A 26,051-nucleotide genomic window follows, 5' to 3' on the forward strand; every position below is an offset into this window, starting at 1 on the left:
ACTCTTCGGGCTTATTAATAAAACCAGCAACAGTTGCCCTGTCATTATAACCAGGGAAGTACTTTACTTTGTATGCAAATTTCTTATCTTTGCTTTCCAATTCCAGTGTATTAATGGCAGAAAAAGGGAAAGAGGGAGTAATGGAAGGTTCTAGTTTTGGGGACCACCCTATGGTAGATCCCCATGAAACGGAGATGCAAGAAGAACAGTAGGAAGAATTCTTTGCTACACGAGAACAATTTGATGATCTTACTGCTCATGTGCAGGCTCAGGGGGTTCAAATGGAATTTTTAACTCAAACACTCACTGAACTAAAATCTCAATTAACTTTATTATTAGAAAGGGATAAAAATAAGATAGAAACCTCGGATATCCCATCTTCATCGAAAGATTTAGATATGATTATGCGAGATCCTAAGAAATCCCACCACAAGTTGAGGGATAATCCAATTCTAAAAGATATGAAACCCTCTCAGTTTCACGGGGAGGAGAAAGATAGAAATAAAGATACAATCTTTAATTTTCTCCAAAAATGGAAAGATTTACATAAACTTAAAAATACTCCGCCACATCTCCAAGCACTGGAGGCTAGTTTAACTTTGGGAACCAAAGCGTATAAATGGTGGCGAACTTTAAAGGAGGCAAATAAAATACCTGAAACTTGGGCTCAATTTGAATCTGTCTTTTTGAAAGAATTCCTTCCTGAAAATGAAATGGAAAGAAATTGGGAAGATTGGGATTATGTCAGAAAAAAGGGAAGACCCTTGCTACCATATTTGGAGGAATATCGTGAGATAATCCTCAAATTGGAAGCAATAGATGAATTTCAAAAGACACGAGGATTCATTAGGGGACTAGATAAGGCCTATAAAAAGGAAGTAAAAAGGAGTTCACCTAAGACACTGGAAGAGACAATTAAATTTGCATTAATCAATGAAGATAGTATGCGTCCAGGTATACTCACTAGTCTCACTGATACGGAGCCCAAGTCTAAGGAATTGGAAACCTCAAAATTTGTGGGCAAATTTAAAAGAAAAATGCCATTTTTTAAGGTCAAAAAACAACCTTTTGAAAAGAAATAATATGTAAGGCCAAAGTTAAGTCCTGATGACTTTGATAAAGCCAAAAAAGAAAAGTTGTGTTTCAATTGCCTATCCCCTAACCATGCTGCTTGGAATTGCCCTCAAAGGAAAAAGGGGAAAGACAAAGGAAAGGATAAGGACAAGGGCAAGGGAAAAGAAAAACAAATCCATGTAGTGCAGACCTTAGAATTAAAGGGGCATGAAAGGTATAAATCTTTAGAGGTCTTGCACATGGATGTACAACACAAGTGTTGTATGTCAACTTCTATGTGGAAGCCTACCTTTGGGCCACATGATTTAGTTAGAGTGCATGGATTGATAGCTGGAAAGAGGGTTAGAGTCATGATTAATGACTTTGCTACACATAATTTTATAAATTATGCATTTGTTAAAAAATTGAAACTTCCCCAACAAAAGAGTGGGTATCAATATGTTGTTCGTATGATGCAAGGTCAAGATAATAAAATATGGGATACAATGGTATCCAATTTGAAAATTGAGATTCAAGGATATAAAGATAAACTTGATTTCCAAATTATGAACATGGAAAGAGCTGATATTGCTCTAGGGAGGGAGTGGCTATGGAGATTGGAACCATCCTTAAAACGTAGTTATCATCATAATACACTGGAATTTGAAAGGGATGGTAAGACTTTTGTCATTCAAGGTGAACATGAAGTATTTGATAATCCTTTATTGTGTTCTACTGAGGTTCAGAAGCTGATAAAGAAGGAAGCTTGTGAGGTATATATGTTATGGTCTCTTCCTGTACAAAACACTTTTACTTTCTGTAATATAAAGCAACAATTTTCTTATGTTTGTGAGTTGAATGTAAATAATGAATTAAGTAGTTTGTTAGATGAATTTAAAGATGTGTTTCCTTCTGATTTACCTAGTGGCCTTCCACCAGATAGGGGTGATATAAATCACCCAATTGACACAAATAAGGATACATACCCTATTTCTAAACCACCATATAAGTTAAGTGCAACATAGCACCAAGAAGTTGAAAGACAAATTAAGGATTACCTTGATATAGGATTTATACAACCCAGTAATTCACCTTGGGCTTCGCCAATTTTATTAGTAAAGAAAAAAGATGATTCTATGCGACTTTGTATTGATTATAGAGCACTTAATAAAATAACGGTGAAAAATAAATTTCCTATGCCCAGAATGGAAGATCTTTTTGATCAATTATAAGGGGCAAAATACTTCACAAAGATAGATTTAAGATCAGGCTATCACCAAGTAAGAATTAAGGCACAAGATGTTCCTAAGACAGCATTTCGTACTAGATACAGGCATTATGATTTTTTGGTGATGCCTTTTGGCCTTACTAATGCACCAGTTACCTTTATGAAGCTGATGAATAGTGTAGTAGTCTTCTTGGATGATATCTTGATCTTTAGTAAATCAAGAGAAGAACATTTGGAACACTTACAATTAGTATTCCAATTGTTAAGAACACATTCCCTTTATGCGAAGAAAACTAAATGTGAATTCTTTGCACAAGAGGTCAAATATTTGGGGCATATTATCTCGAAAGAGAGAATCAAGATGGATCCAGAAAAAGTTAGGGCAATTATTGAATGGCCATCTCCAAGAAACTTGGAAGAGCTGCAGATCTTCCTAGGTTTATCTGGATTTTATTGTAGATTCATTCGAGATTATGCCAAAATAGCTATTCCAATGACAGACCAACTTAAAGGGAAAGGAAAGAGCTTTAATTGGGGAACAGACCAAAATGAAAGTTTCCAAAAACTTCTGGTAGCTATTGCTACAACTCCAGTATTATTAATTGTGGATCCCAATAAATCATTTGTGGTTGAAGCCGATGCCAGTGATAAGGCGACAGGCGCGGTCTTATTACAAGAAGATCGACCAATTGCTTTTGAAAGTAAGAATTTATCAGATCATGAAAGCATTAAGTGGCTTAATGATCAACCAGATTTACACGAGCGTAAAGCCAGATGGGCCGAACTCCTCCAAGAGTTCGACTATGAGATAAGATATAGAAAAGGAAAGTATAATATAGTAGCTGATGCACTCAGCAGAATGCCCATCATAAATGAATTGAGTCTTACTCAGTTTACTTCCGACTTGCTTGAATCTTTAAAAGAGAAATGCCAGGTTGATCCGGCATATTCCAATATATGGGAAGCAATAAGAAATGGGGATCCAAATAAAAGTGCTTCTACTGAGGAAGGAATATCTGAGGATGTTCAACAAGGAAATGAAGAATCAAGGGTTGCTCAAACCGGATTCAAGTGGAAGAATTTTACCATTGATAATGGTTATTTACTCTACAAGGGTAGGGTATGTGTCCCGAAAGATATAGAAATTAGGAGCCAGATACTCTTTAAGTGTCATGAAACCCCTAGCGCAGGACATCCAGGAGTTAATAAGACTTATAGTCATATTAAAAGGCAGTTATATTGGCCTGGAATGAATAAGGACGTCCTTGACTATGTGGTCAAATGTAATAAATGCCAGGTTAATAAAGCTGAAAGATTGAAAATGGGAGGACTTCTCCATCCACTAGAGATTCCTTCGGGAAAATGGAAGAGTATCTCCATGGATTTTATTGTTGCTTTACCCAGAACACAGAGGAGGCACGACTCTGTGTAGGTGATTGTAGATAGGTTAACCAAAATGGCTAGCTTCATTCCAACTTCAACTGCTGTTAAAACACCAGAATTGGCTAGATTGTTCGTAGAGAACATATACTGATTGTATGGCCTTCCGGCAAATATAGTTTCTGATCGTGATAGAAAATTTGATAATCAATTTTGGCATGCGGTATTTAGGAAGTTGGATACTAAACTTAGCATGAGTACGGCGGATCACCCGCAAACTGATGGGCAAATTGAAAGAGTTAACCAAATCCTTGAAGATATGCTTAGGGCATATGTAAGTAAAAGGCAAACTAATTGGGAAGAGTATCTACCGATAGCAGAGTTTGCATATAATAGTGCCAAGCACTCTTCCATTGGATATAGACCATTTATGTTAATGTATGGGTTTCAGCCCAAAGCTCCTCATGCAATAGGACTGCATAAGGAAAAGCTTCAGGCAGCCAAGGATTTTTTGGAGGATATGAAGTATGTTAAAATTTGCTCAAAAAAATATTAAAAAAGCTCAAAATCGAGCTAGAGCATATGCAGATCCTCACCGAAGAGACATCTCCTTTGAAGAAGGAGAATTGGTCTATCTTAAGGTGCCTGAACAAACCAAAACCATGAAAACAGGACAATGTCCAAAGCTTTCATCTAGGTATTGTGGTCCTTTCACAATACTTAAAAAGGTGGGAGAACTGGCTTACAAGCTCCAACTACCTGCTACTAGTAAAATACATCCAGTTTTTCATGTAAGTAAGTTAAGGAAGAATCTGGGTGATTTGGATAATCTAATCTTAAATGATAACATTCAAGAGCTATTAGATGACCAATCTAATCCACATGAACTAGAAAGAATATTAAATGTTCGTAATAGACGAACAAGGAATACTATTTATCAAGAATGTTTGGTTAAGTGGAAAGATTGTTCAGAAGAAAGCTCAACATGGGAGCGAGTAAATACCTTAAAGAAAAGGTTTCCCAATTTACAGTTAGACCTTCCAAGTATCGTTTTCGTGGACGAAACCGATTCTTAAGGGGAAGGAAATGTTATATTTATAAGGTAAATTACGGGAAACATGTACGAGGCATGACCGTCCGGGGCCTTGGGCGCCCGAACGGGGTTTAGGGGAGCCTAGAATTAAAGAGAGTCCAGGAATAGTAGGACTCACCAACAAGTGACGGCTGGCAATCGGATTACGATGAGAGTTGCTAGCAATAACTAGGCAATGCTGGGAGGAAAAAAGGATCTCGTGCCCTTTGAGTGTCAGACTAAATTCCTCTAAAACTTTGCTTCATCTTTTGAGTCGCTTAACACCATTGAACTTGTAGGGCACCCCCACCCCTGTGTTAGAGATCACAGCCAGGCAGGAGGCAGAGTGCAGTCGGACAGGTGTGCAGTCGGACTGCCACGTGGCAGTCCGACCTGTACAGTCAGTCGGCTGCATTTAATGCAGCCGACAGGGTATTTCTCGCGCCCTATTTTCTGGCAGATTCTGGCTATAAATAGCCGACATCCCCAGCAGTCTCGTACACTTCTCTGCTCGCAGATTACAAACCGGTGACACGCGCAGATTCCGTCTCTGTTCGCAGATTTCAGACAGCAGACAGTGCAGACTGCAGCGGACTTCGAGGTGAACAGCAGGTTGCATCGTCGAGGTGGAGACATGCAGTCCAGCGCACTGCACCCGTGTATATATCTGCATATCTTTGTATTCAGCATTCTTTATACAGCAGATCTTCATCGTCCACTGTCTCTTTCTCTCTCTTCTCTCTCTGCGTTCTCTCTCTCTTAGTCCTACGCTTCCGCACCACTGCACTCTAACATGGTATCAGAGCAGTGTTTGAGGGCTGACTGAGCACAGAATCAACCTGAAGAGGAGTTTCCATCGCGACACAAATTTGCGTTTTTTGCGTTTAAGGGCAGACAAGAGGGCTGTGCCTTGGAACAAGGCTGAAACGAGTGTGGGCGCACAGGAAAGGAGTACAGGTGGTGGATTTGCTGCTGTTTATTGCTGTTTGACGTGGAGGAAGTTTGAGTTTTCAGCCTACAAGTACAGGTTTTGCTTTTTCATCGCCTCCGGCGGGTGAAGAAGGTTCAGGACGCGGAAGAGCCTTAGCAAACTGAGTTTTCCCAGTCAGAGGGGGCTGCTTTTGCGTTTGTGAAGGCATTGCAGGTGAAGATGTCTACAGAGATGGACTTGGAGTTCCAGGCGATTATGGACCGGAAGGTGCCTGTCTTACCGGCTCTTCCTACAGATCAGAAGCTCGACGGCGACAACTACCGCATTTGGCGCGTCATGATGTTGGCCATCCTTGAGTCCTATGATTTGGTGGAGTTGGTACAGGAGGAGATTGACCGGCCCTCAGTAAGAGATGAGTCCAAACTCTCTTCCGATGCTCGTGCGGAGTTGGCCAAGGCCCAGTCTCATTGGGACAAACTGAATGCCAGGATTCGATCCTTTCTCTTTCTATCATGCACTACAGCCGTGATCGCTCACATCGAGCACTTGACAATGGCTCGGGAGATATAGCTGGAGCTTGATCAAATGTACAATCGGATGACCCTAATGAAGAGGGCTTCTTTGGAGGTACAGATGCGGACTTTGTCCGTAAATAAGTCTTCTTCGCTGCGAGAGCACATTAACAAGCTAAGGCAGCTTCAAATGCAGGTTCAGAATGCGGGGAAGCCGATTTCTTCCGAAGACATGGCGATCACACTATTGTCCCAGTTGCCGCCACGATTCGGTACATTTTACTCTGCCCTTATAGCCTCGGGGCGAGAGTCTACTCTTCGGTGGGAAGAGTTGGTTCCTATGGTCTTGGACCAAGAGGAACAGTTAAAGGGACAGAATGCTTCCAAGTCGGAGGCGTTGACAAGTCAAGCCTCTCAAAAGAAGGGGAAGGACCAAAAGAATAAGAAGGGGGATAACAAGTCCAAGAAGGACAAGGAGAAGGACAAGGACAAAGATTCCACATGCCATATTTGTGGAAAGACTGGCCATTGGAAGAAGGATTGCCCTGACAAAGACACGAAGGACACCAAGAAGAAGGATACCAAGGATTCTGGAGTGGTGGCTGCACCCTCATCAGCTGCATTTCTTCATCTAGCTGTCATTGAGGACGCTTCACCGAATGCTTCTGATGCTGCGATGACGGCTCCCCAGGCTCGAGAGTGGATTGTTCATAGTGGTGCCTCACGGCACATGACTCCTTCATCAGATGGTGTTGCCCAGCTACGACCCTCGCGTGGGCAGATTCTCAATGGAGATAGCTCTTCAGTTTCTATTGCAGGTCGGGGTAAGATCCAAGTTATTCCGGATGGACGAGGTGGTACCCATACCTCAGAGGTTTTGTATGTACCAGGATTAGGGTACTATCTCCTTTCAGTTCATAAGATTTGCTCCCTTGGCCTTTTGGTGGAGTTTGACAGTACTACGGTGCGAGTCCTTGATCGTGGATCGAGGAAGGTTCTCTCATCTGGATATGAGGAGAACGGCATTTACAAACTGAAGTCTTCCACCGCCCTCTCTACTCTTCTTCTTACCTCTCAGTCACAGTCAGAATTATGGCATGCTCGGTTTGGTCACCTGAACTATGACTATCTTCGAAGGGCGTCACGTGGACAGCTTGTTCGAGGGTTGCCGGATATAGTGGTGAGCCAGCAGCCATGTGTCTCCTGCATTCGGAGGAAGCAGCATAGGGATGCCATTCCCCACACAGCTTCGCGGCGGTCTACTTCACCGATGGAGCTAGTATCTACGGATCTATGTGGCCCTATGAGGAATGAGTCCCTGCGTGGGAGCTCGTACTTCATGCTGATCGTGGATGACTATAGCAGGATGACATGGGCCTATTTTTTGGCACTAAAGTCAGAAGCTTTCTCGCACTTCAAGGATTGGCTTCTCTTTGAGGAGAACCGATCGGGCCGGAAGTTGAAGACCTTGCGATCCGACAAGGGAGGTGAATTTGTTTCTAATGAGTTTGCTCGATTTTGTGCAGATAGAGGAATTCACCAGGAGTTTGCCAATACCAACACTCCTCAAGAAAATTGTATTCTTGAACGGAAGAACCGCAGTGTGATCGAGATGGCGCGCACCATGATGGAGCACTGACAGACCCCTCAAGTTCTGTGGGCCGAGGCTGTGGCTACCGCAGTTCACATCCTTAATCGATCCCCTATTTCGGCCGTGGACGGGATGACCCCATTTGAGGCTTATTTCGGAACAAAGCCAAATGTTTATTACTTTCGGGTCTTTGGGTGTGATGCCTATGTTCACATCCCCAAGGCTCACCGTGATAAATTTGAAGCAGCTTCCCGAAAACATGTATTTGTTGCCTACAGCTCCCAGTCCCACGGCTACCGACTGTATAATCCCGTCAAGCGCGATGTGTACACTAGCCGTGATGTGCGGTTTGTGGAGGTTCCGGCTACTTCAACGGGTGAGGAGCATCCCGTTCTAGGAGATCCAGGGGAGAGTTGGGCTCCTTCTACAGTTCCATTGCAGCCCGTGCCTTTTGATTATGATTCTGTTTCTGACACAGAGTCTACTGCTCCACCGGACACCTCTGAGAAGTTACCGCCGGTGGATATTCCATAGTCTTCTGCTGATGGAGAAAGACGAGGGGAGGTTCGGCCTCCTCCTCGCTGGGCCCGTGACACACTCCGTGATTCCGGGATCGAGGGGGTTCCTGAGGAGTGGGGACCGCAGGATGGTCCGCGGCGGTCACGGAGGCACCAGGCACATTCTACGGAGCTTGTTTGCTCCAACTATTGTTTGCTGACCTGTGTTATGCAGGATCGAGAGCCCACCTCCGTGAAGGAGGCTTTACAGTCCGCACCATGGAAGAAAGCTATGGAAGCTGAGTTGGAGGCTATTGAGAGGAATGGCACTTGGTCACTCGTGCCTCGCCCCCCGAAGAAGAAGGTGATTGGAGTCAAGTGGGTCTTCAAGACCAAATACCTCAGTGATGGTACTTTGGATAAGTACAAGGCTCGCCTTGTTGCTAAAGGTTTTGCACAACGCCCAGGTATTGACTGTCATGATACTTTTGCCCCCACAGCTCGTATGGCGACCATTAGAGCTGTTCTTGCTTTGGCTGGCCATAGGAGATGGCCTGTTTATCAGTTGGATGTAAAGTCGGCATTCCTTAATGGTGATTTGAAGGAGGAGATCTATGTTGAGCAGCCTCCTGGCTTTGGTTCTTCAGATGGAAAAGTCTACAGGTTGAAGAAGGCCTTGTATGGCCTCAAGCAGGCTCCGCGTGAATGGAACGAGAAGATTGATTCGTTCCTCCAGACTCAATTGGGATATCGGTGGTCCAAGGCCGATCCGCAGCTGTATGTTCACACTTCCGAGGATGGTTATGTGCTGTTTGTCTTATATGTTGATGATTTGATTGTCACAGGCGATGATGCACAACAGGTCCAAGAGACGAAGTCAGCTTTACATCGGACGTTCGAGATGACGAACTTGGGTCTACTCCATTTCTTTTTGGGCCATGAGATTTATCAGTCTCAGAGGGGGATCTTTATCTCTCAACAGAGATATGTACAGGAGCTCTTGGTGTCTTTTAAGATGGAGGATTGTCGGGCCCTATCTACTCCTATGGATCTGAATTGGAAGGCCACTTCCCATTCAACTTCTCCTTTGGCGGATGCGTCCCGCTATCGACAGTTGATTGGTTCCTTGATTTGGCTTCTCAACACCAGGGTTGATCTATGTTTTGCTGTTGGGCTCTTGGCAAGGTTCATGAGTGAACCTAAGACGGTGCATTGGCAGGCTGCTCAGAAGATACTTCGGTATCTGAGGGGGACGTCTGACTTAGGGATTCATTACCCCGCAGGGATAGATGGGTCAGATCTTGTACTTGCAGGTTGGAGCGACTCGGATTGGGCCGATGATGTGGACCACAAGCGGTCTACTACAGGTTACTGTTTTACTTTGGGTGCAGGTGTTATTTCATGGAGTAGCAAGAAGCAGCCCACGGTAGCCCTTTCGTCTACTGAGGCGGAGTATCGGGCCGCGTCTTCCACCACATGCGAGGTTGTGTGGCTTCGGCGGTTATTGGAGGAGCTTGGGTGCCCCCAGACTCGTCCTACATTACTGCGATGTGACAATGAGAGTTGCATTGCCTTGGCAAGGAACCCTGTTTTTCATGCCCGGACGAAGCACATAGAGATCCAGTACCACTTCATCCACGAGAAGCTTCTGGATGAGACTATCACTGTGGAGTACTGCAAGACGGAGGACAATCTTGCGGATTTGTTTACGAAGGCACTTCCCCAGGCTCTACTTCGGCGACATTCCAGATCCCTCAGGCTTCTGCCTTGCCCAGGCTCTGAGAGGGGATGTTAGAGATCACAGCCAGGCAGGAGGCAGAGTGCAGTCGGACTGCACAATCGGACTGCCACGTGGCAGTCCGCCCCGTACAGTCAGTCGGCTAAATGCAACCGACAGGGTATTTCTGGCGCCCTATTTTCTGGCAGATTCTGGCTATAAATAGCCGACATCCCCAGCAGTCTCGTACACTTCTCTGCTCGCAGATTACAGACCGGTGACACGCGCAGATTCCGTCTCTGTTCGCAGATTTCAGACAGCAGACAGTGCAGACTGCAGCGGACTTCGAGGTGAACAGCAGGTTGCATCGTCGAGGTGGAGACACGCAGTCCAGCGCACTGCGCCCGTGTATATATCTGCATATCTTTGTATTCAGCATTCTTTATACAGCAGATCTTCATGGTCCACTGTCTCTTTCTCTCTCTTCTCTCTCTCTCAGTCCTACGCTTCCGCACCGCTGCACTCTGACACCCTGCTCCCCCAATGATTGGCAATGAAGGAATACTGTGATGCTCAGGATGGCCCGAACTTCCCCCTTCCAAAGAGAGTGAAACATGTGAAGGAGGAGGCGAGCACTCTTGCTCCTTTCCTCCACACCCTAGGATGAGGACTCTCCATGGCCATGCTAGCTGTGCTTTGCCACTAGATGCCCTCAAATCTAGAGCTAGCAAATGCTTTCAGCAATCCACCCTGCACCCCATGCACCTTTTGTGTGGATGACCTCCCCTTGAACTTGAGAGATCATCAATCGGGAAGTTTTCAACTACCTTTGCAGAAGAGTAAGCTCTTGGCGAAGTGATACCACCTCCAAGCATGTTGCCTCCATTGCCACACATGCTACCTCCACTTGCATCACAAGCTCTCCATACAAACCCTCCATGGTGGTAGTAAACCCCTCGTACAACTACTATAGGAAAAAGTGAAAATTTTGGAATGCTCCGATACTAATCACCCTTCACCTGGTTGTTGAGAGAGGGCTCTAATGCCTATCATAAGACACTAGGTCCTAAATGCGCAACTCACAAAAAGATAGGAGAACCCATAGGCAAAAAGATCTTCAAATCTAATAATTGCAACAATAAAATATGAGATTGTACAAAGCATAGGCTCCATCAATCTCAGATGAATGCTCTTGTCCATGCTCGGTCCACTCACCAATTCTAGAGGGGTGACCAAAAATTATTCTAGCTTCCAAGCAGTATTTGTATAACCCTGACTTAGCAAACACATCCAACAAGTCATGTGATTATCAGATGTTATCTCCTATGTGCCATTATATGTGCACCCACTTCAAAGTTGAAGTTTGAACAGCATGGCCCACAACAAACCCCAATCTGTCATTGATTGTTAGGGTCACTCTAATCACGTAATGACCTGCTACCCCAAAAACTTGAAAATACTACCAGAAATACAATCCCTACTTCGCTGATTACTCTCCATTTTCTATCCAGCTGTTTTATTATATTCAATCAACTAATTCACTTTGTATGATGCAGAAGACACTGCAAATTCTTCTTCTAATCAGACTTACAACCAAAATAGACCCTCCTTCAGTATATAGATTGAATAAGAAAATGGATTCACATGCACATACCTGACAGTTTTGATGCCAATTTCTGAACGTATGTTGGTGAAAATGCTCCACAAAGTATGATGGGAGTGTTTAGAGGAATGGCTACAGCAGTTCAGCCATGCTGCTTAATTCTTTTATGAAAATAAAAACTGGAAGCTTGCTTGGAAATATGCTAAATGGCAAACAAGAACACAAATGGCACCTGAAATGACACGCTTCTCACCAAACAATACTGTCTCCAGTTGTTCAGAGTTGTGAATGACTAAGAAAACCATTTTTGCACCTTTAAACCAAACCAATCATTTAGTTAGCACCAGTAGAGTGTATCAACAATTTTCATCAATTTTTCAGTCCATCCCTGCCCAATCCAAGAAGCAAGTAGAAAGAGAGTACACAGGTTTACAGAGTAAAATGTCACCAGCTTGGATTAAGAAACCCCTAATAAGGTCAGTAATGCAAGATTACAGGATGGAATCAATCTGACCAACTATAAAGCTTTCAAGATATGTTCATGTTTTAAGTTTATGCAAAATCTCAGTTATATAGTTGGAGTTCTAGTTGAAAATGCAAGATTGTGATTTCTCTGTGTGGCGCGTCATCCTTCTATATTTGTGACCTCATAGATGGGCACTCTCTCTTTGGAGGATGACTTATGATAAATGAATTTAATCTAAACATTAATGGAAGATCTCGTGTGACATGCCTAGGCATTACCATCATTTGTTTGTCATACGGCATGCAAAGTTGTCTCCATCCTTCTTGGCCCACTTCAAAGGCTGCCAAGCATCCACTGTTGCTAGCTATGTTAACGGGTCTGACATCACCTGTAGGGTTATATGACTAACAAGACCATTTGTGGGGGTGGATTCTTTAATGACACCATTGACTTCCATTATGCGATTCTCATACTGCTGTAACGAGGAAGATGGTCTTCATTCTTGCTTCTTGTGCTGAAATGAAGGCATTAGCTCAGAAGTAGAGCAGAAGCTGGAGAAGAGGTTAGTTATATTTATGAATATTTTTATGTCAACGAAGTTTTCCTGACTACCAAGACACCGACGACTATCGAGAAGGTATCAAACAGGTTGCATGAGTTTTATGAGTGACCTGCCTTCTATTGGGCTTGGGAGCATTTTTTATGAGGGTCAAGTTCGTTCATGATCAGTTGCTCACTTTGGGGGCAGCTCTGTAATTGTGTGCTTTGGTGCACACAAAGCTTCTCCAAGAAATGACATGACTGATAATGGAATGAGGGTTTTGTTAGCAGAGTATTTGTCAGCTCATGTGTGAGTCTGGGCTGGGCATTTTTATTAGGTATTTTAGGTTTTTTCTGGTGTGGCATTTTATGCCATTGGGGCATTTTTATGCACCAGTCGGCCAGCATTAATGCTGTCTGACCAGCATTTATTGCTCCCCACTTTTCAGCCTATTTATACTCGGTGGCTCCTCCTCAGTCGGTATCATCATCATCTTCACCATATGCAGACTCTGTGGAGAGAGGAGCCAGAGCCAGTGCCAGTGCCAGTGCCCACGCAGCCAGTGACTCACTATTGTATGCGACTGTCTCGTGTTCAGATATATGGATTCCATTTCCCGTGCATACATCTGAGTTCTCATCTGTATCGTGTTCTTTCTTTCTTTTCTTTTTGTCTCGTGTTTCAGCAGTTTATTTCAGCACATGTTTATGCTTCCACCGCTGCTCCACTTCTAACATGGTATCAGTTTTCAGGATGTGTTCCTGCTGTGTTTTCTTGCTGATTTCAGGACTGTTTTGTACCCCCTACTGATCAGACGACTGCTGTAGCAGCCTAAGGAAGGTGCTTTTGCATGTCAAAACATAATGTGGTAGGTAATTAGATAATTAAAGCAAACTGAGGAAAGTGTGGTGGACGTGACTTAGGCCCATCCTACGAAAGGATGGTCCCGGTTAGCTGGAAGCTTTTCTCAAATGATGAGATATCGAGACTATGAAGACCTAGTATCAGTAGATTTAAAATCCCGATTTGCTGTTTTTGGCAGTTTTTGACTGATTTTTTGACTTTCTGCCGCAGATTTTGTCTTCTATTGATCAGATTTTGGGTTATATTGCCTGTGAACTCTCATTTTCTGCAGTCTGTGCTTGTGTTTTGGCTGTGTTTCCTCTCTCAATTCCATCTCTTCTCTACTTCTCTTCTTATCCTCTCCATATGGCTCCTCCGTGCACTTCCACTGATGATAAGTTACATGGACCTGATTATCTCACATGGAGTGCTGTCATGAAAGCTTGGTTTGTGCAGAAGCGGTTATGGTACATCGTCTGTGGAGCTATTCCTCGACCTCTCCGTCCTTTTCCTCTTCCTGACGACTTTGATGAGGACAACCATGAGGAAGCGGTGCTCACATGGGACTCGGACGATGCCCGTGCTTACTCGGCGTTGCTTCGGTGTATTTCTAAAGTGGTCTTACCGACAGTTACCTCCTGTAGGACATCTCCTGAAGTATGGCAAAAGTTGCAGCAGCAGATGTACGAAGCACCTTCCACCATGCGGACCGTCACACTTTATGGCCAGCTCCAGCAGATGAAGTTTAAGCCGCAAGATATTATTCAGTCTTTTCTTCTTCGCGTTACGCAAGTACAGGACCAACTTCGGCACATGCAATCCACTCTTCCCGAGGCACATCTCCTCGGGACGGTCCTCTACAAGCTCCCCCCGGAGTTTGATGGAGTGGCCAATGCTTTGCGGGCGCAGACATCATCGACTCCTGTCAGTTTTACACATATAACCTCGATGCTTCTTGAGCATGAGACATCCTTGAGATTACAGGGGTGGCTTCCGGCACATTATGGAGGCAAGGCTTATGTAGCTTCAGAGGGGGGTAACGAGCAGAAGAAGTCGAAGGCCCAATGTTACCACTGTGGCAAGAAGGGACATTTGCGGAAGGACTGCAAGTCGTTAGTGGCTTCCAAGAAGGAGGAGCAGAAGACGAAGCGGGATGTTGACTCTACCGATGAGTTCTCTCCTTCATCAGACTCCGACTCAGATCCTCCGACCAAGGTGAAGTCCAAGGCACGGAAGGGATCCTCTTCTTCGGATCGCGGAAAGGGCTTGGTGGCCCCTTTCTCAGCTGCTTTCTAGTGGTGGTGATGAGGTCATCCCTCACGACTCTCTTGTGCCAGAGAGGGAGTGTGAGCGGGTGTTCAGATGGGGCAGCCGTGCCTCATCTATACTTTTATACAGGTGCAGAGGTTCCAGAGAGGGACGCCCTTGACGCATCGACTTCAGTCTGGCGGAATCAAATCCTCAAGCTAAGATTAACATCCAGGTTCATGATGAGCTAGTTATCTGACAGAGAGCGGGAGGCTTTCGTCTGGAGCTCACATGAGGGGACACTTTGGCGGTCTGCTGGCCAAAGACGGGGAATCCATGGTCACCTATGTTCAGGGGTATTTTTGACAGGATGGTCCTGTATGCTACTGCGAGACATTGGTGATAGACACAGAGACATGCTATGATCTTCTCTATTTTCAGGTGTTTGGTACGATCGACATCGACATCAGGTTCTCTCCGAGGCACCTTGGTGGTGGCTTGATCACCCACTGCTTGGGTATCCATGGTTTTACTTGGTGGTTCTATGTTGTATCATTTCTGATCCTTTTTCCTTATATTGTATCAGATTACCCATGATCTGAGAGAGGGTATTAGCAGAGTATTTGTCAGCTCATGTGTAAGTCTGAGCTTGATCTGGGCTGGGCATTTTTATTAGGTATTTTAGGTTTTTTTTGGTGTGGCATTTTATGCCATTGGGGCATTTTTATGCACCAATCGGCCAGCATTAATGCTGTCCGACCAGCATTTATTGCTCCCCACTTTTCACCTATTTATACTCAGTGGCTCCTCCTCAGTCAGTATCATCATCATCTTCACCATCTGCAGACTCTGTGGAGAGAGGAGCCAGTGCCCACGCAGCTAGTGACTCACTGTTGTATGCGACTGTCTCGTGTTCAGATATATGGATTCCATTTCCCGTGCATACATCTGAGTTCTCATCTGTATCGTGTTCTTTCTTTCTTTTCTTTTTGTCTCGTGTTTCAGCAATTTATTTCAGCACATGTTTATGCTTCCACCGCTGCTCCACTTCTGATAGGTTTGGGTGTCAGCTCTTGACCTTGCGTTTGAAGCCTAATCAATTTGTTGCTTGATGAGGAGATAGTGCTATAAGGCCAAGGGAAGTTGCAATCGACACATGGGTTTGGTAACGTTTGAATTTTGATGAGCTGATCCCTATGTAGCTCAACAGGGAGTTAGTGATGTAGGGCAGATGGAAGCTATAGGCATACAGCAATTGGCAAAGAAGAGTTTAATGATGTCATCTAAGAAGAAGATCGCACATGCTTCCTACCACAAAGGGGAAATTCACAATGATACACCCTTGGACATTACCATCATTGATGCGCGCACACAACATTGGTCACCAGGGGTCACTAGGGCTGAACACATCCTAGAAGTTAGAACAACTAAAGGGAATGCGCTCATGCCACTTTAGGGTTAGCCAAAGGATCTTGAAGTGTGCACGCACTCAAGGCACTTCAGGGTTAGAGCAGCTAGGTTCTACAAATAGAACCTAGGTCTCATTTGCGCACTTTAATGGTGTGATCGCCAGCATGAACAACTAGTGGCTTAATCTTTTCTAATGGCTTGTTAGTGATGCTCAAGTCAAAGAAACATTATCTAGACAAATCATTTAAGTTACATGACCTGTATGGAGAGCAATGGGGTTGAAATTCGTGGTAGAGGCTTGGCCCATTTGCCACTAGTTCCTAGGCTTGAGAGGGAGCCAACATTGGCTCTATGGGCAATGAGCACGATGTTCATTTCCTTATGCTTGTTGTGCATTCTTATATGGTTTTGGTCTTGTCATGTGTGCAAGATGGATCCTAGCATGGCATTACATTGATATATAGCTTCTTCCAGCTCTCCAACATATATTATGACCAAATGCAGAAAACTACTAGAGCTCATGGGGCCACAATGGTCCATGCAAACAAGCTCTCTCCACTCTTGCATATGGTGACATAGGATGCTACTAGGAAGAGAAGAGGGCAAGAAAGGCACAAGTAAGTCAGTGGTAGGAGTCAGTTTGAAGATACCAAAGACTCCTAACTCAAGGCAAACTAACACACATTAGTAACTATCTTCAAGGTGAACTAACAAGCATTATTAGGTATCTTCAAAGTACTATAGATTAGTCCTAATTACCAATTACCTTTTGATGTCCACCTTCACCAATGTCCTATGCAAGCCATTGGAAAGAGCACTTGGGACAAGCTCAAGCAATTGTCCCAATTGAGAAGTTTTGTATTGGAGGATACCACTTGCACATTCCATTTGAACTTGTATTGGTCCTTGAGTAATCGGACAAATCAATTCCATCGGGTCATTTACCTCAAATCATTGGTCAAGTAGAATAACTACCTGGTGGTAGAGATTCATTAGAGTCAGTATGCCTACTTAAGAGTTGCTTTTTTACTCCATATTGGAAAGATCTCATCAAAAACAATAGAAAGCAATGACTTTTCATAAAGGCTGATGGGATTGAAGAAGACAAATGTTGTGCCCACGATCAATCAGCCTATAAAAACCCTAACAAGATGGCAACAAAGACAACACTTGAACATAGAAGGAGCGATATCCAACTCACCTCCCAACCATGAGCGCATGAGTTGTCCTAACCCTAAAGTGCCTGGAGTGCGTGCGTACTACAATGTTCAAGTTTTCAATCTAACTCACCTCCTAACCATGAGCATATGAGCCATCCAAGTTTTCAATCAACGAGCATGGGTTCCCAAGGTGCCTAAGAGAACCCTAATTTCTACTGTAAATTCAGGGTTGACAGCAATAGACCACTACTGCCCTTCACCAAAGGCAAGGTTGCAGTCTCATCACCTTGCCTCTTTCACTTCATGCGATGGACTAGTCTTTGGCACATTTGGTGGACTCGCAATGCTTTTATCTTTGAAACAGCCTTCCGTATCCGCGGCCATGTGGGTGAGTGCAAGACTTGCTTTTATGATAGATTTATTCTATGATTTCAGCATGCTTCATAATTGGAGAGGTGGCTGCTCCATGCATGGATATTGTTCGCTCCAAGCCCATTGTGCCCTCTTCATGATTCCCTTCTTTTGTTCTTGTGGAATGGTGCTTGATAGCCTTTTAGAGAGTTTTTGTTTCTATAGAATGCTATTTTGATAGCCTTTTGGCTTCACATCTATATTGTTGCCGTCCAGCTTGATTGGCCTAAAGGCCTCATGTAAATATTTCCATGCATTATTTAAACTTCCTCACAAAAAATTAATAATAAATAATAAATTTTGTCACTGAAAGTGGCCCAAATCTGCTCCACTCAACTTGGTTGGCCTAAAGGCCTGATGTAAATATTTCTGTGCATTAATTAAACTTCTTCACGGAAAAAAAATAAATAAATTTCAGAATTCTGTCGCCGAAACTGGCCCAAATCTGCTGCCACACCAACAAGACAGCCACCAAAACTGTCGCCTTCGAAAGATCAAAATGTTATTGCCTACAGCAAGAAGTGTACCAAATGCTGTCAGCAGCTCCTACAAGGCCTCTTGCTCCATGGGCTCATTTCCCTGGCTGGAATTCCCTCTTGGATCAGGTGTCAACAAGAACACCAATCTCTCCTTCCTCCCTCAGCCTCCACAATGGCTGCCACCACACTCAACCAGCCCCAAACAACCTTTTCTCAGCTTGCATGGGCAAGTTTGCCAAGTGGTAACCTTCCAAAAGCAATTTTCAGTAATTAATTAATATTTAAAAATAAATTTCTGAAATTTAATAAATTACCATTTGACCCTACCTGTGACGTACCCGCCTTTGATTACGTGACGAGTAACGTTTTAGTAGTCGCCTAGAGTTTATCTTCCAATCGTCGCCATCCGTCCTCTAACCAGAATGATTGGATTTTGTTTGGCTAGTTAACCCTAGGTCTACCCCGCAAGGGAAGCGTCCTGTAGTTACCCACGTAGGACCGACCTGAAGGTTCCTAATTGACCTAATAGTCACCTATCAACAACTAACTCACATCCGGAAGGGTCCTTGAGAGGCTTCTTGTCCGGAAGAAGCAACTGCCATTACCCTTGGTTCATAGAGTACAACGTTTTTTTCCAGTAGCAGGCTACGGATTTATAAAATCCCTTGCAGTGCTCTGGCACAGCCGCCGTACCTTTCCCCTAAGATAATTTACAGTTCGGGTTCTGAGACCAAACCCTAAGTAAGCCAACGAATCGGCCCTTCCTAGAGTTTCTTCCTAGTGTTTGTTTTTGGGGAAACCTCTGGGCTAACCGAGACCACCCTGCCATAGGACTGGATTCGTCGGGAATCCATCCACCCGCTTCCCTCTATGGAAATTCTTAGTTATCTAATTACCTACCACATTACGTGAAACATATAAAAACAGCTTTATTAATTAATATCTTTATATGCACAGTTGTTCATTTACGTAATTTACTCACGGACATACAATCAGAATAAAACAATTCATTGATTACATTCCATAATGTGTGTTCTCCCGCCCATACAAGAGAAAAATTACAATTTCACGTGCTGCCTCATCCAGCGTATCTGCACGTCACCAAGATCAAATCCACCTATAGCTAACGTTCAGAGGTGTCCCAAGTAGAACTCAGCCATACAAGGACCAAGTAGTTCCTAGGTGCGAAAAAGGATTTACTAGCCAGAGCCCCCCCGGCACCCTTCCACCTCCTACTTAATACGATCCCTGCTGGGAGACCTCTCACCATCGGAGCCGGTCCATGCTTCCGCGACGGTAAAAACATCCCCTCTTGGTATGGGAATTCAGCACCTATCCTTGGGGGAGGCATAGGGCTCCTCAATTTTTATCTGTTCCAATATTTAATTCAATCAGGATCTAATCTAGAAAATTCACAAACAAGATTGATGTCTTCAAGCAGTTATGACTTCAATCAATCATGCAACTTTTAAGTTCGAGTGATGCTTAATCTGGTAGCAATCGACACTTGAGTTTCAAAGTAATGAACTCTTCCCCTTGGAATTTAACTAGAGGTATCTAGAATTTGAGTCTCTAACTTCCCAATTCTTGTAACCAAGTTTCTTGACCTTAAGTCAGCATTTCTCAAGAGACTTATCTTATTTCTATTGAACTTGAATAGAACTATTTTAGGGGGGAGGGAAAAAAAAAAAAAAAAAACCAGTGGTATTGCGGTTGGTAAAGGGGTGTTATCCGCGCCTATGACTCCCGTGCTTGCAACTCCAACTATTGCTTCTACGTTAGTAGGGTTATTTGCGATTTCCGCTTCTGAATTCTTTTTCTTTGGGGCCATGATAGAATAGAGATGAGAGTAGAGGTATGATAGAATAAGATAGAGTTCTTCAGTGTCTTCTTTTCTCAAATCAGAGTAGAAGAGGATGAGAGACCTTCAACATATCTCGAACAGAGTCTCCTCCTTCTCAATCACCGTCTCGTCCTCGTCAAGTTTGCTCTTGTTGCTCCTCCTTCTCGATCAACGTCTCGCCCTCGTCAAGATTGCTCTTGTTGCTCTCTGTGGTCATCCCCAAGCCCTCAATTTATAGTTTTTGCAAGAGGGGGGGTTAAAGAGAGGGCGGCTACTTTTTGGCGTTTTTGATGACATCATCAATGACAAGATTTCGTTCTCTTTTTCTATCCTGCAACTTGTTTGGATCATAACTTCGTCGTATGAACTCCAAATATAGACGTTCGGGTACTTAAAACGATCGGAACGCATCTGGTTGACAAGCTATCCATTTACTTGAATACTCGATTAGGAATCTCAAGAGCAAGATACCATCAAATCGAGATAGATTGTGGAAATCGCGGGCAAAATTACGAAAATCCATCAAAATTAGACAAAAATGATGATTTTTATAAATTGCGTTATTTTCATCCATCTTTTGTCTTGGACAACTTATTCCCTTTAAAATAAATCTCAGTATATATTTGAATCCATCTAAAGTGGAAATTAAGTCATCTAAACATGATACTAGAGATTTCACACTGTTCTAGTCAACCAATCCTGCTTCCTGTAAATCCTATAGAGATTCTGCAGTTTTTTTTTTATTTTAATGTGTGGACATACAACACTATGTATACGCACCTTAAAATAAACTAAGTAATGGGGACACTTATTCATTGGTGCTAATCCATATTGAATGTGCTAATCCCTTTAGAGCTAAAGAGTTGTTTCCAACTTTAATTGCCCTTAGTTTAGCATTAATTAATTTGTTTTTGTTTTTGTTTTTGTTTTTTGAGCCGGGTGCCTAAATAGACTCAAAGGCAGAACTCTGTGTCACTAGCTTATGATTTCGCTACTTTCTTCAGAACCAAGGTCCTTGGAAAACTCCTCCCAGTGGGCGGAGCATGGATAGGCACCCAACACCCCGGTTCAGGGGCCAGGTAGTGCTGGACTCTCACCAGCTAAAACCGCCAATCCCGGCGGGTTCCCTCAAAGGGATGCCATACCCCAAGGTCAGGCGTCGGCTCAAAGGTAGTGTCTCGTCGCAGTCAAGTAAACATTGCCTCCCGACAGCATTCGCTTGCTTAATTAATGTCTAGCCCCAAATGTCACCACAAGATAGATTTTGGGCATAATGTTCCAAGGCCAAACTGACACCATACACCCACAAGTACCTATCCAGCACAACTTATAACAACTTTTGCAAAAAGCACCCATTGTGCATAAACCATGGTTGAACTATCAATGGCATTAATAACATCGTTGTCCAATAAAACTCAAGTGCATACCACCAATACTGATGCAAATGTATAGTCTCAGAGCTGCAATGAAAATGATATCCATCTACATATCAACTACAATGACTAGTACACTGAATAGTGACTTCATGGAAAACATACAATCAACAAACAGTACCTTGAATGCATGCTAAATACATCCAAGATCCACTATATATATAAAGTTGTGGGCAATCAGATGGCAAGTCATTAGTCTTATCTTATCCAAATCCTTGCCACATACAAAGACACACCTTTCTAGATTCTAGTTGATCATGGAAGTACTCATTCTTTTATTTTTCTCAAGTGTGCTCAAAAACTCCCATTGAACTTAGTAGTTGTAGAAAATTGTTAGTGGGACTAGCTAATGGAAAACAAGTACTATCAACACAAGCAATTTATGATAGACAGATTTAGCTAGGGAATGGGCTAACAAAGATAAATTTAGGATTATGCCCTTTGAAATCAATGATTGTCCCTTAGGAATAGATTGATTGGTGCCCTAGGAGCCAACATACATTGTGGAATGGTCAAATACTTCTAGAATCTTCATAGTGACTTAGTCCAAACACATGTCAACAAACTTAGGATGCTTAAAATCCTATTACCCAAGTCCATTAGGATAATCAAGAGACTAAGAAAAGGACTCTCAATTCACTTAATACAACTGCTAATCAAAGCTACCACCTAATTAAAAAGTCAATCATAAGATCAAGTTAGTACCATTGAGCTAGATCTATTACAAAGAAGCCTTGCATGGTTTTGATTCCCGATGTAATTTAGATCAGTATACCCCAAGGGGTCTACCTATAAGAAATCATCTATATAATGTGCATTCAAAGGATTTTATGAAATACCTTTTCTTTACTAAGTCACCCTCTTCCATCCATTTCACGTCCATTGATGAACAATTCTAAAACTTCACCAAGTATTGTCTAGAAACTTTACCTCTTACTTTCCTCTCCTTATGTGCCAAAATCTACTCAAGTATCAAATTCTCACCTAGCTGCTCAACCTCTGGCTGAATTTCAGCAAACATGTCTTCTAGCACATCCCCATGAAAAGGCTGTAACAAACTCACATGAAAATCATTATGTATCCACCACTCTAGAGGCAATTTCATCTAGTATGCCACATTACCAATCTTTTTAATTTTGGATACAAACGCTCTCTCTTTCATCTTTTTCAGCCTAGCCTTTTCAAAGTTATGTTGGACAAGTGCTTGTGGGTCCCTAGTGTCTCTTTGGGTCTAGGCCATTAGTTGGGCTATTAAAAATGTCAAGTGGTGACATTGGGACTAGGCATTAATTAATTAATTAATTAATGGTAGTCCTAGGCCAATTGATGTTGGAACAATTAGATGTTCCATGGGGGTTAGCACATTAAATGAGATTAAGCACTAACCAATTCTTAAACAGGGTCAAATGGATAATTAAATGATTCTCAGAAATCTAATTTTGGAATTAATTAATTAAGGCTGAGAATTGCTTTTGGAAGGCCATCACTTAGCAAACTTACAATGCAATCTAAGAGAAGCCTACTTCGGGCTAGCTCAGTGTAAAGAAAGCCATTCAAAGGCTAAGGGAGGAAGAATGAGCTATCAGATTAGCTCTCAAATAGGCCACAGGTGACAGCTGATCACACAATGCAACAAGACGAGAGCAATAGGGCTTCTTCTCCACTTCAATGAGAGGCAGTGACAAAAGAGGAGGGCTCACCTGCCACACGTGAGTTTTACGGTCTTTTACCCCCTTTTCGAAGTTGTTGGCACCATCAGAATTGCCATCAGAGCTACTGGCAATGTTTTTGAGATTCTTTGTGAGTCTTCTGCTATGTTATGTTGGCTGGTAATTTTCAGCATATGTTGGACATATGGAATGGTTGAACAGCAATGCGCAATGTTGTGTTGATTATGATGCCCTATGGAAAATTCAAATGTAATACTTTGCTTTTGATGCATTTGGCAGTGCAATCGAGGACGATTGCAAGAATTTCAAGGGGGAGGGTTGTCATGAGAACATGTATTTTTGAAACCTCACTTAACATGTGGATTAATTTTTAATCACATGGTTAAGTAAAAGTTGCACACGTGAGGTGTAACTGGGATTAGAGTAAATTTACAAGCCCAGGACTCGAGGAAATCACAGGATGTCAAAGGCAAAAGTTGCTATAAGTTATACAGCGCAGATACTTGGTGGTATCTGGTGCCTAGCCAATTTAATTATTGGCCAATCAAATTATTTTTCAGGGCACCAAAACAATTATTAGATTAAATTTTCAGTATTTAAAGGCTAAAAATTAATATTTAATTATGAAAATACTAGAAAAACTATTTGGAAAGGCTACCACTTGTCAAAAATGCCCATGCAAGTCTGAAAAATGTCTTTAGAGGCTAGAGAGAGGCATTTTTATAAATTCAACCTACAAGAGAGAGGAAGGAGAGGGTGCTGGTCTGATTTGCAGCCATGGGAGGACCTTCTGAGGCAACCAAGGGCAAGAGAATACCAATCAACAGCAGGTGACAACATCTACAGGCTGTTGAGATAGGGCAACAGCGGTAAATGACTGATTTTCTTCAGTTCTTTGCATCTACAAGCTGTTGTGGCAGGGCAGCAGCTGCATTTGACTGATTTTCAGTCATTCTTCACGACAAAACTCTGAATTTTCTCACTCTACAACTTTCTCTCCCATCTCCCAGCCATTTCACAGTCTTACTCCGAAGATCTCAGCACTTGGATGCTTGGAGGCTGAGAAATTGCAGATTTCTCTACTATAAACCCTGATTTACAACAGAAATTAGGGTTTAGCAGCAGCCTCGGAAAGCGTGCCAAAAATTGGAAGCTCCAAGACTTGGATTTTTCAAGGCTGAAGGTGAATTTCAACTAAATTCAGGTGGAGGACTAGCCAGCCATTGAACTTGCGGCATTTCCATTGTGTATGAAGTGGGTGAAGGCCAATCAAGTGCCTGAATCAAGGGCAAATCAAATTAAAGACTTGCTGCTCACTTTGGACAGCAAGGGGAGTTTGGATTGTGAAGGGGATCAGGACAATCCCATTGTAAATCAGCTTCTTCTTCAATAAAGCTAAAGAAATACCGAAAGGGGCGCCAATTTTGGGGCCAATCGGGTGTGCATTGTTCAAGATCAGTAGGTAAATCTGTATTTTCAGATTTGCATTAATTGTTTGTTGCTGTAATTAAGTTGTAATCAGGGATTTACCACCCTATCCGAGGAGGAAGGCTGGTTTCATGGTTCCATTGCCGGGATACCATCAAATCCTTTGAATTGGTGGGCCTGTGGTACTTGATTGCAACTTGGGACTATTGCATTATTGCTGAAATTGTTCTCAGCAGTGAATTACAGCAAGCATGTCTTCACATGGTGATACGGAATCAAGTGGGTTTGCCCTCCTAGGCCTTTACCTTGTCCCCTATCTAGCACCATCACTGGTACTGGTCGATAGCCCATAAGGATTGCATTACCCTCATCATCATGCGAGACGTAAGGGTATAGGTAAGGCTCCTCCTCATTTGGCTCTTCCACGAAGTGGATTGGAGCATCGCTTGGGGGATGTGTCACATAGGGGCCCGATGGTCTGGGTATGCCAATAGGATTTATATCCATTCTAGAAACAACCGGCTTAGCATCGTTTGGCGCATGAAGGGCCAATGGCGCTCCCCTTCCGAAGAATTGTTGCGGCCTGCTTCCTAGGTACGGTTGATTGTACGGCTGTGAGTACGGAAGTCTTCTAGGCAATCTACAATGCACACTATCGTGACCAAACCTCCCATAGTTAGCACAAGGCCGCGACGTGGGGTCTTGACACTAGGCCGGCAAGTGATTCTTGCCACAGTACACGCATTGGACATGTGGTTGCATTGGTCGTCTTAGCATTTCCTCCATCTTGGCTATTTCCATTTTCATGTCAGTCAATTCTTGGTTGCTGTCTGCAGCCTTTCACTTATCTTGGATACTTGTGCCTGATCACTCGCCAGATGCTGAAGCTCTCCCAAACTTCTCGAGTGGTTCTCATCTTGGGTCAAATTCATAGAGCTCCTCTCCTTCAATTGGTCGTCGATCCAAATAGCCTCTTCGAACACCTTTTCTTTACGAATGTGCACAAAAGCCTCACAGCCAAACACTTTCAGATGAGCATATGAAGATGGCTTGCCCGACTATGCTTCTTAGGGAACTCCCCCCCCCCCCCCCCAAAGACCTGTTTGGTGACCGATTAATCAAGTGACCGGCTGTCATAACAACCTCTGCCCAAAAACCATGGGATAATGCAACATAAGACAGCATCGTACGGACCTTATTCTGCATGGTCCGATTCATATGCTCTGTAACTCCATTTTGGGGCGGATTATGAGGGGCAGTGAGCTCCCTCTTTATCCCTTTGCTGTCACAAAATGCCTGAAAGGCCTTGGACACATATTCCCCACCATTGTTAGAGCGAAGACACTTAAGTATCTTATTTGTCTGATTTTCAACAAATGCCAAGAATTTTTTAAACTTATCAAGCACTTATCCTTGCTACGAATGGGATAAACCCATACCTTCCGTGTAGCACCATCGACAAAGATGAAAAAATATTTATTTCCCCCTAAAGATAATCCTGGCATTTGACATACATCCGAATGTACTAACTCTAG

At 43.2% G+C, this 26,051-nt stretch overlaps 1 protein-coding gene across 1 annotated transcript in view; it reads right to left on the minus strand.

Annotated features, from left to right (window-relative positions):
- Positions 1–26,051, minus strand: part of LOC148041451 (ketose-bisphosphate aldolase class-II family protein) — a 241,123-nt gene that overhangs the window by 190,475 nt on the left and 24,597 nt on the right. Inside the window, exons 3-4 of the mRNA XM_087679716.1 lie at positions 11,817–11,897; positions 11,636–11,716 (exon numbers count right to left, since the gene is read on the minus strand). Coding sequence (XP_087535842.1) covers positions 11,636–11,716; positions 11,817–11,897 — 162 coding nt within the window. The remainder of the gene's footprint in view (positions 1–11,635; positions 11,717–11,816; positions 11,898–26,051) is intronic.

This window comes from Lygodium microphyllum, chromosome 1 (genome assembly GCF_053477565.2).
Source record: "Lygodium microphyllum isolate KBCC chromosome 1, Lygodium_microphyllum_v1.1.10, whole genome shotgun sequence".
Taxonomy (NCBI): domain Eukaryota; kingdom Viridiplantae; phylum Streptophyta; class Polypodiopsida; order Schizaeales; family Lygodiaceae; genus Lygodium; species Lygodium microphyllum.